We start from the raw sequence: 11,044 nt of genomic DNA on the forward strand, positions 1-11,044 counted from the left end.
CATGTAACCCCTTTAACTTTTTATGGGGTGGGACCGCCACGAACTTCTTATGGTACACCACACCAATCGGTCGAAGCTATAATAAATAATTTCATATCGCGTAATTCAGGATTTGCGAAAAATTTTGAAATAATGGAAAATAAAAATACGACGAATAATACAACAATAGTAAAAATACTTAATCCGAACTGCAATAGATAATAATTTGAGAGGATTTATCAGAACTTTAAAACATATACTTCACGGGCTAGTTTTTGAATGGTTAAGGGAATACAAATAAATAATAATCAACGCGGATTAAAATCATACACGAATAAATAGGAGCCCAACAATAATATAATTTTATATTTTTCCACTGAAAAATTTTTAGAGAGGTATTACATATTATAGATAATAGGGAAGCGCCTTAACCAGAAATCAATTCCATTTCAATCGCTGCAAAATTATTTGTAAATTGTTTTGAAAATTACCTTTGTTTTTTCTGTATCACTAGTATATACCTAACAGTAAATAACAAAAAGTACCTAGGCAATTCGAAAAACTAATTAGTTCTATTTGCTCCCAATAACTTCGCTTTAACTAACCATTCAGTAAACAAACTGCAACGCGTGCCGTGGACGCGATGCCATTTATTTAACGGCGTTTTGTAGGGTTTGGACTGGGCTCGGTCATATATTCAGGACTCCAATTGGGACAATACTTTGAGCTATCATCCGATAACGGCTGCAATGATATATTGAAAGCCGCTAAACCTGCCGTACGAATCGTCTTCGTTCTTATGCAAATGCTTTTCATTTTTTCCTACAGTAACGTAAGTAAAAGTCGCGCAGCTTTCCTCAAGGTCACATCTCTAACCCTTTTGAAACGAGTTGTACCTATCTATCTATCTCATTGTGGAGAAAAATACGAAGTAGTTCATGATCTTTTTTATATTTAAGTTCATGGCTGTTCAAAAATCGAAACTCCTTGCAAAAGTCGGTCTAATGCACATGATTGCAACGAATCTGTGCGAGTGGTTGTACGTCCTGGTGCAGGAAACGCAACACGATATATTTCTGTCGGCAAAAAGGAGACAGGATAACGCCTTAAGAGACAATCAAACGCTGTCCGATGTGGACATACAGTTTCTGAGCTCAAAATCGTTTCAAATAACGAAGCAAATGATCGAAAATCAAAACAATTGCCTCAACTCCAATATAATGATGTCTATATTGCAAAAGTCTGAGCCGTATTTAGCCCCTTGCACAGTAGAATACAGCTTACTCTGTGCCGTTATTCTCGGAGTTATGTGGAAAAATTCCTGCCAAGATAGCCAGGACACAGGTAAGTAAATTTCCCTACGTAACGAATTTCTATGATTTTACTTAAATAATTGCAACTATCAATAGCCTAGCACTCAAAAATAATTATACAGGGGAGGTAAATTATAGTAGTCGATTTTTTTCTTGTAAGTCCGACAACTCAGGATGGAAGGGCCAGTAGAGATATAAAACAGAGGATAATGCAGGCTCGCGAAAGGTTAGAAATTCGGAAAAGATTGTTGTAGGTGTGTCTGGGTCTGGAACACGGGTGTTAAACGTAAACGGTGTTACAGGCGAATGATGAGGATATCGTAGATAGAGAAGGTTAGAAATGAACGGGTATTATAAAGAATAGAAGAACAGAGGACTCCATGGAAGTCAATAAAATATAAGAGAGATAAGTTAATAGGGCATCTTTTTAGGCATAAAAAGGTAGTTAGAGACATATTAGAAGCAGAAACAGGACTTAACAGGAATACAGGTAGACCCAGATTAGATTACTATTCACAAATAGTTTTAGGGAAATGCGATGATTAGCTCAGGATAGGATAGGGTGGAGATGCGCGTCTAACAAATCTTAGGACTGATAACCTTATGATTATTATAATTGTCTATGTAATGAAAATGTACATTGGAAACTAATAAAAATTTATTCTAAAGATCGAATTTATAGGAGAAAAATTTCTCAATATTATAGTGTGTAAGAACTTCAAAATTTTCGACTTTTTAGTTAATTTTATCCATAAAGTTAAGGATAATTGGTTTATACATAAAATAAGTGTACTAAATATTGACGTATCCTTTATAAAATTATTTAGAACAGGGGAGAACCTCACAGTTTTTACTTTACTTTAGATATACATATATTTTAACTTTGGAAATTAACAGAATATTCCTTTGTTTTTTTTTTAAGACAACGAAGTTGATGCAATGTTTATTCAAAGGGATAAGGGCCAGCGAATTCAAAGGCAAAACAAATTTTCTGTTGACTGTGCTGAAGCTCACAAAGGGATGTTTAGCGGTATAATGGTCTTGACTTTAACGACAACTAGTCTCATCATGTTTTTCGAACTCGTTTCTTACAAGCAATACAAAGATATTGCGGTACTACAGGTAAGTAAAAAGGATTCGCGTTTCGTCTTTACTAACAATTTTAAAAGATTCAGAATTCACTTTTTCAAAGGAATAAGAATTTTCTACATTTTTTTTTGTTCTGAAGTGTTTCACTTTTTGTAAGGGTTTTCACAGTCTAACAGTACAATTTAAACAGAAGAAACATTAAAGCACTGTTTAGTAAAGGGCTAAAAATTAACGACGTTGATAAATGATAGTGATAATCTCAAACTTATAAAATCAATAGAAATGACGATAATACTGAAGGCTACGTCCGTAACAGATAATAACAGGAAAACTGCAACTAAAGATTGTATACGTTGTCATAATATAAATTGACTCCCATTTTACTAGAAGTGAAAATTGAAAATTGGCCTCTATTTTCAAGGAAATTTACAATTTGAATATGTAACACTGTTGTTTGTTGTGGTAAACGAGAGATTTCAAAGAACCCCAAAGAAGAAACCTAATAACGTGGTCAAATCTGGTGAGCCAGTTGAAATGGCCGAAACGGAAAAGTCACTCAGAATTTGGTGCTTGCTACTTGCTGCCGATTCCACCAAAACAGGGTAACCTCGCACAGCTCCAGTAACCGTAAAGATTTTGAAACACCAATATTTCCGAGCTATGTGATCTCCCGTTTTGGCGATTTGAACTTGCCGCCCAGATCGCCAAATCTCGCGTTTACCACAAGAAACCACAAACCTTACATATCATGAAAGTCAACATTGAAGAAAATTCAGCAATTTAAAGTGAAAGGGTGGTCATTTCACATATCTCATTATATAACCTTAATGACAGCAAATTTTACATATTCAGATAATGTTTCAGTGACAGAGCCCAATTTTTTTCATTTTCAACAATATGGTAGTTAATCTTGTAAAATTGTTTTGTAAACTTTGATAATTGGAGAATCAGGTCAGCTTTATCAACAACTTAACTAAAGCAATTTAGCAAAATTTCTAACAGTAACGAGGTGATTTTGTGGGCGTTTTAAGCCAACTTCTTAAAAGATTATTTTCCTTCGTAAAAATCAATGGCCGAGCTTCTACGATCTCTTCCAGACATTAACCAACCAGTCTAAAGAAACTAATTCTCCGAGAAAAGAGAGAAAACGACATAGATCGAAACAATTAAGCAGACTTATAATATTTAAAAAAGGAAACCCCTTTAAACATCACATAATTGTTTCATTACAATTTCATAAATTTCTGAAAACTATCTTCAAAAGAGACCGATTTTTTTTTCAGGTGAACGTTTGGGAAGCGATATTATTTGCAACGGCCACGGTGGCTGCCGTGATGTGCATTGTTGCCCTGAGGGACGTAGGGTTAAGGACGACCGTCGTCGAACTCGAGCTCGAACATTTGCTCCTTCTTGTAACCCAAAGTGGTCTTTTCATGTATTTTCTGTTTCAAGTAATCGGGGCCGCTCTTATGGGACTTAACAAAGGACGAGGTGGCCTGATGAGGTAAACAAGGGCGTGAATCAAAAACTACCATCGCCCTTGGGAATACATTCGCCCACATTTATCTTTAACTATGTTTCAAGGGTACAAAATATAAGAAAAATACACTCCAACGCTTAAATGAATGTTCTGCATTTAAAAAGTAGAAAACAGTGCCGAGAGTATGAGATTTTTTCCATTAATTACGGCATTTGATTTTTAAATTTACTTAAACGTTTCTGGCCTCGCATGGTTATTAACTCTACTAGTCAAATATGGAGTAAAACTTTTTTATAAACTATCTTATTAAAAGAAAGAATGAATATAAAGATAGGAGACGAAAGATTAGAAAAAGTGGCTGATTTTGGATATCTGGGAACTCAGATAAGTCAGGACGGAGGGAGTAGTAAGGATATAAAGCAGAGGATAGCGCAGGGTCGTGTCGCCTTTAATAAAAAGAAGTCACTTCTATGCTCGCAAACGGTTAATTTGGAAATTCGAAAAAGGTTTTTAAAGGTGTATGTTTGGAGCGCGGCGTTGTACGGGTGCAAAACATGGANAATGGCCGAGCTTCTACGATCTCTTCCAGACATTAACCAACCAGTCTAAAGAAACTAATTCTCCGAGAAAAGAGAGAAAACGACATAGATCGAAACAATTAAGCAGACTTATAATATTTAAAAAAGGAAACCCCTTTAAACATCACATAATTGTTTCATTACAATTTCATAAATTTCTGAAAACTATCTTCAAAAGAGACCGATTTTTTTTTCAGGTGAACGTTTGGGAAGCGATATTATTTGCAACGGCCACGGTGGCTGCCGTGATGTGCATTGTTGCCTGAGGGACGTAGGGTTAAGGACGACCGTCGTCGAACTCGAGCTCGAGCATTTGCTCCTTCTTGTAACCCAAAGTGGTCTTTTCATGTATTTTCTGTTTCAAGTAATCGGGGCCGCTCTTATGGGACTTAACAAAGGACGAGGTGGCCTGATGAGGTAAACAAGGGCGTGAATCAAAAACTACCATCGCCCTTGGGAATACATTCGCCCACATTTATCTTTAACTATGTTACAAGGGTACAAAATATAAGAAAAATACACTGCAACGCTTAATTGAAAATTCTGCATTTAGAAAGTAGATACGGTGCTTGGAGTACGAGATTTTTTAATCTCAATTCCGATTCAAAAAATGACGATAAACGGAACTAAAACTAAGCATTTAACACGTAATCGGATGAAGACTTATGTTTCATCATTTTTAGTAATAACTTTTCACAGCGACTTTTTTTTCATAAGCTTTGTGCTTTGTTGATTTTTTTATCGTAGCAGTTCGGGGACAGTCAGCAAACTCCCCAGTTTAATTTATCTATTCAAAAGTATGAAGTATGAATACTTATTTTTCCATTACGCCATTTCATTTTTAAATTTACCTGAACGTTTCTGCCTTCGCATGGTCATTAACTATACTAGTCAAATATGGAGTAAAACTTTTTTATAAACTATCTCATTAAGAAAGAAAGAATATAAAGATAGGAGACGAAAAATTAGAAGAAGTGGCTAATTTTAGATATCTAGGAAGTCAGATAAGTCAGGACGGAAGGAGTAGTAAGGATATAAAGCAGAGGATAGCGCAGGGTCGTGTCGCCTTTAATAAAAAGNATTAACTCTACTAGTCAAATATGGAGTAAAACTTTTTTATAAACTATCTTATTAAAAGAAAGAATGAATATAAAGATAGGAGACGAAAGATTAGAAAAAGTGGCTGATTTTGGATATCTGGGAACTCAGATAAGTCAGGACGGAGGGAGTAGTAAGGATATAAAGCAGAGGATAGCGCAGGGTCGTGTCGCCTTTAATAAAAAGAAGTCACTTCTATGCTCGCAAACGGTTAATTTGGAAATTCGAAAAAGGTTTTTAAAGGTGTATGTTTGGAGCGCGGCGTTGTACGGGTGCAAAACATGGACAATGGGCGCGGCGGAAAAAAAAAGGTTAGAAGCGTTCGAAATATTGTGTTAGCGGCGAATGATGAGGATAACGTGGATTGAAAAGATTAGAAATGAAGACGTATTAGAAAGAATAGGAGAACAGAGGACTCTATGGAAGTCAATAAAAAATAGGCGAGATAGGTTGGTAGGACACCTTCTCAGGCATGAAGGTCTAGTCAGAGACATATTAGAGGCAGAAACAGTAGTTAGGAGGGGTAGAGGTAGACCTAGATTATATTACTGTTCGCAAATAGTTAATGATGAGGGTTGCTCTAGTTTTAGGGAAATGCGAAGTTTAGCTCAGGATAGGAAAGAGTGGAAGTACGTGTCCGACCTTATGATAATGATCTTATTAAATTTATTTTGCACTAATATTTTCTTTTAGAAATGTTAAAATAATAATTATTGTATTATAACTTTTTTAGGAGTAGATCTATCATTCTAAACACATTTAAATAGTTAAACTCTTAAAAAACAGCGGTGTTTCTATTAATTTTAAACGAATGTGTGTTAATACAATTTCGACAAATTCCTTAATATAGTCCTGTTACAATTATAGAATAATAACGCCTATAACTGCCCTCATCCAAAGCTGCTGTCAAACAGTATTGATTTTGGATGCATGGAGGCGTCACTGTACCACCTCATCACAAATTCGGCAGAAGCCTGCGAGGCAATTGATCACTTTTCTTTTGCTAGTCAACATATCCCTGTGGATTGTCAACAGGTAAGGAGCAAGAAGTAGTTTTTCCGGAGGCGTTTCTCACAACCCAATTACGATTCAAAAATAGGGACAATTTTATTTCACAGTGAAATTGATGTACCTGTATTTTTCTCCTTCCTTCGTCGAGAAAATTTCTTCTTTCCACTTTTATCTCTACATATATTGACATTTATCTTTTTATAAAAATTACCAAGATACGATAAAAATACAAATGAGCTAGAAATTGTTTCGTTAGAGGCACCATATTATAGAAACATCAATAGAAATTCAATTAATTTTATAATCCACAATATATAATATTTTAATACTATATTATACTGAATTATGCTTTATTTAAAATCATCAATTTCTGGTTNAAAAAAAAAATAACATTCATATATATGAAAAATCAGAAAGGAAAACATTGAACGTATGAAAATTATGTAAAAAAAACTTAAGTGAAATATTGCTTGTGGCCCGTGTACTTTGATTTATATATTCTTTATGGATAAAAAGTACATTATTTCTGAAGCAGTAGAGGTCGATTACGGTCAATAGCCTATAAATTTTACACACTAAAATAAATTTTGAAGTGAAATTACTTTTATAACGTAAAAGAAAAATAATAAAATGCCTTATCACCATTCTCCCTTTAGTTTAATTTGACCTTTTAGTGCCTCAAGAGAAAATTTAAATCGAAACATCTATGTACTTAGCAATCAATCTTCAATCACATTCATTTTCATTATCAAAAGATCGTCAGTCTTTTCCTAAACCTAAAACATCCAACATCCTTAACTATTTGTTTAACAGTAATCTAATCCTGGCTCTACCTCTATTCCTGTTAAGTCCTGTTTCTGTTTCTAATATGTCTCTAACTAGCCCTTCATGCCTAAGAACGTGTCTACTAACCTATCTCGCCTATTTCTTTTTGACTTCAATAGCGCCCTCTATTCTCCTATTTTTTCTAAAATCTCCTCATTTCTAACCTTCTCTATCCACGGTACACTTATCATTCGCCTGGAATACCAGGGACTTCTTATTGTTAAAGGCGATTCGACCCTGCGCTATCCTTTGATTTATATCTCTACTGCTCCTTCCATCCTGAATTATCTGACCTCCTAGATACCGAAAATGAAACCGAAAATCAGTAACTTCTTCTAATTTTTCTTCTCCTCATTGCATACTTTTTCTTCCCTTGCATACCAATATTTTTGTTTCTATACATTTTATTGGGATATAATTTCTTTTCAGGATAAAAAATAACAGGGCCTTTTCTCATCCAAATCAAATGGACTTTTACGGTGTTCTAGCTTGGAATATAATAACCCATGTAACAATGCCACTTGTTGTATCATACAGATTTCAGTCCACGGTATGTTTCTATGAAATTTGGAAAAAGGTTTACAAATCCCGCTCAAGTTTTGACGACGGCAACAGTAATGTAGAAGACGACCCCTGAGTTACGTATTACGAGCAAAAAATATGTAAATCTAATATGTGCGCACATAAATGTCTGTGATGGAAATTTTAACAAATAGGTACACAACACATGAATACATTTTTGTTAATATACATATGTTTATGTTCCTGAAATTATACAATTGTCCAATGGTGATGTTCTTTTTTATTTCTAACATTATATTGTAAAAACAAAAAATTTATATATATCTTGAAATAAAGTGAAGAATAAATAAAAGTAGGTACTATCTTTCTCGAATAAAAAAAACCATATTGTACACGCATGAACAAACAGGATGAAATTTCTAAGATTTATTCAAGTCATTAATTTCATCCCCGACATAGATGTCTGTTTGTGGAAAAGAAATTTTTACGTATTACAAACGAGAAGTAATTTACTGAAGAACTGGATTGGATAAAAATTTATTTGAATAAATGAAATAAACTCAAATTTGTATTCTCTCTTTCTCCAAATATGTATGTACCGTGGAGAATTATTGTATCCTTATTCCTTAATGTAACTAGACATAACCAGTCTATATCGCTGAGCTTTTTGAGGTTTTTAAAATGCCGAAGTAGGTGTTTGATTAATCATATTAAATAATAAGAGCATTAAGACCAAGTTTCACGTAAATCTGACTACAAATAATAAAAATGTTCCATCCAAACTATTTCACCCTTTTCACCCCCATATGGATTAAATTCCGAAATATCCTTCCTTATTCCTTGTATTAAAGTTAAGCAAACGTCTGTTGTTGTAACATACAGTCAATTATTCCTCACTATTACAAGACAATATTAGTACATGCCACAACACCTTCAGATATTCCACCCTAAGAGAACGTACCCATACTACGTGACCCATAAGGGGGAGGGTTGTTTTTGTTTTCAAAAATACCACGCTTCGTCACACGGTAAATGAGGGCTTAGGTTTTCGTCACGTAGTCAATATCCTCTAGGAAAATTTCATGCTTTTTCGAGCTATATTTGAAGGTTTCTGTTTGCAAAAAACTATTCAAAAGCATATTTATGAATTATTACGGGAAAACTAGCGAGAAATAGGGGGATTTTGGCATATACTGCGGGGGTGGTCACGGGAGAGGAGGGGGTAAAAAATTGTAAAACATGGATCACGTAGTATGGGTACGTTCCCAAATGTGCCTATTGTATATTACGGCAGTTCTTGTTTCGTTTTAATTTTATTTAGAAACTTGAAGATTCGTTTTCTAAAAGAAAATACATGACATAGAAAATACATTAAAGTATGTCAATGTAATTTCAGTACAAAATACCGATGTCGGACAACTGCTTTAAGAATTTCAATAAATTTTATTAGTTCATTTAATTTTTCTTTCGCATGTTAGGTATGTGTAGAAACTCATATTGGATGAGAACAGTAGATCTTACAATACGTACGATTCCGGATGTCAGCATTTGTGAGTAAGCTCGAAAAGGAAATGAAAATAACCAGTACAACATAAATCATGCGTGAAGGAATCGCAGTGACAGAACAAAATCTCTATGTATCTGAATTAGAAAGAAAGTCGGGACAGTTTTCCCCCCCCCCTCTTCGCATTTCCACCTAGCTCTTGGTCTATGCGCTCAAATAAATCTGTGTTATTTTCCAAGGAAACACCTGCTACTGAAACCATTCCCGACAACGGTCTGAACTGACACGGCTCTATCTCTCTCACTCTTTCTCATCGTTTATTTTATTGTTGGCCGTCTTGTTACAAAAAGGGCGAAAAACAAACTTCTACAGAATACCCACGTAAAACGCTTTATCGTTATATAATCTGTATCTATCAACTCGATCGCATCTAATATGAAAGAAATACTTTCAGCAAACATTCGTTTCTTAGTTTCCCGGATTTTCCAGTGTTCAAATAAAAAGTAAACGTAGAAACTTAAGTAGGTTATAACTGAATAATATCTTAGTATATACAGTACGCTCCTTATTTTGTATAAAGAATAAATTCGTTATAAGGATAATTACAAATTTCTGGGGGAAATCCTTCCTTGTTTTATGTAATATGTAAAAACATAAAGTCGCAACTATGTCTAATAATAAGTGATCAAGCATATTAAATGTTTGTAAATTCATTTAGAATATTTTTGATTTACAAATATCAAAAGAACAAAGAAAATGCAATAAAAACTTTTGATAGATATTTACAAAGATGACGTTGATGCCGATATATTCGAACAATAATTTGGAAACATTTCGTTCTTTCTCTTTTCCTTTCGAAAGACGTACTATTTAGAATTTTCGGGGTGACAATCTGAAGTTCATTACTATTTAAAGTAGTTTAATAAAATAAGTTTGAATTTCCAATTGCGTACGTTTGGTTTTACTGTCCGAAAATACATGGCACAAAATATAGGCATCCAGAAACTTATTCTTTAATACGCCCTCCCTTGTCACTATTCATTTTCCGTCTTAGGGAAGCGTCGGCGTCAGTCAGTTATAGAATTTTCACATTCCTACTTCTTCAGTGAGAGATTGTCTATGGCATTTTATTTACAAAACAGAAACGGGGAGCAATTGCTTTCCCCCATGAATAAATCATAAGGTTATATAAAAGTCAAATTTTGAAGCCAAATCACGAAACGTCCGATGCCGCGTGCTCCTCTATCTTTTCACACCTTCCTTCCTATTTCAACGCGCACTAGCGGATCTGAAAGGGAGTCTAAGGGATGTTTTGCCCCCAAAACCAAAATACAGTGTAAGCTCTTTATAACGTCAGTCGATTTAACGACAAACTCCTTAAAACGTCGAAATTGCTTGACTTTGGTTGGTTTACATTGTTTTCTATACAATATTACACTCTATATAGCGTCACGCTCACTCTATTTAACGACAACAATGCGGCATTATAAACCATTAAGCAGTACTTTCTAAGTTGCCGAAATAGATAAGAACTGCAGCTGTGTACGTTGTTGAAGAAGACGATCCTGTCCCTCCACCAAGCATCAAACAAGCACTTGATGCAGCGAAACTATTAAAAAAATACTTTTTATATAATCAAATTGAT

The 11,044-nt window shown here is 34.5% G+C and overlaps 1 protein-coding gene and 1 long non-coding RNA gene across 2 annotated transcripts in view; one reads left to right on the plus strand and one right to left on the minus strand.

Annotated features, from left to right (window-relative positions):
* Positions 1-8,164, plus strand: part of LOC108740147 (proton channel OtopLc-like) — a 10,667-nt gene extending 2,503 nt beyond the window's left edge. Inside the window, exons 6-11 of the mRNA XM_025976030.1 lie at positions 651-811; positions 939-1,323; positions 2,215-2,414; positions 3,665-3,885; positions 6,405-6,572; positions 7,803-8,164. Of these exons, the coding sequence (XP_025831815.1) occupies positions 651-811; positions 939-1,323; positions 2,215-2,414; positions 3,665-3,885; positions 6,405-6,572; positions 7,803-8,010 (1,343 nt within the window). The 3' untranslated portion in view covers positions 8,011-8,164. The remainder of the gene's footprint in view (positions 1-650; positions 812-938; positions 1,324-2,214; positions 2,415-3,664; positions 3,886-6,404; positions 6,573-7,802) is intronic.
* LOC108740160 overlaps positions 1-11,044 on the minus strand; it is a 106,379-nt gene that overhangs the window by 85,038 nt on the left and 10,297 nt on the right. The window lies entirely within an intron of this gene.

The sequence above is a fragment of the Agrilus planipennis genome, unplaced genomic scaffold (assembly GCF_000699045.2).
Source record: "Agrilus planipennis isolate EAB-ADULT unplaced genomic scaffold, Apla_2.0 scaffold215, whole genome shotgun sequence".
NCBI lineage: Eukaryota > Metazoa > Arthropoda > Insecta > Coleoptera > Buprestidae > Agrilus > Agrilus planipennis.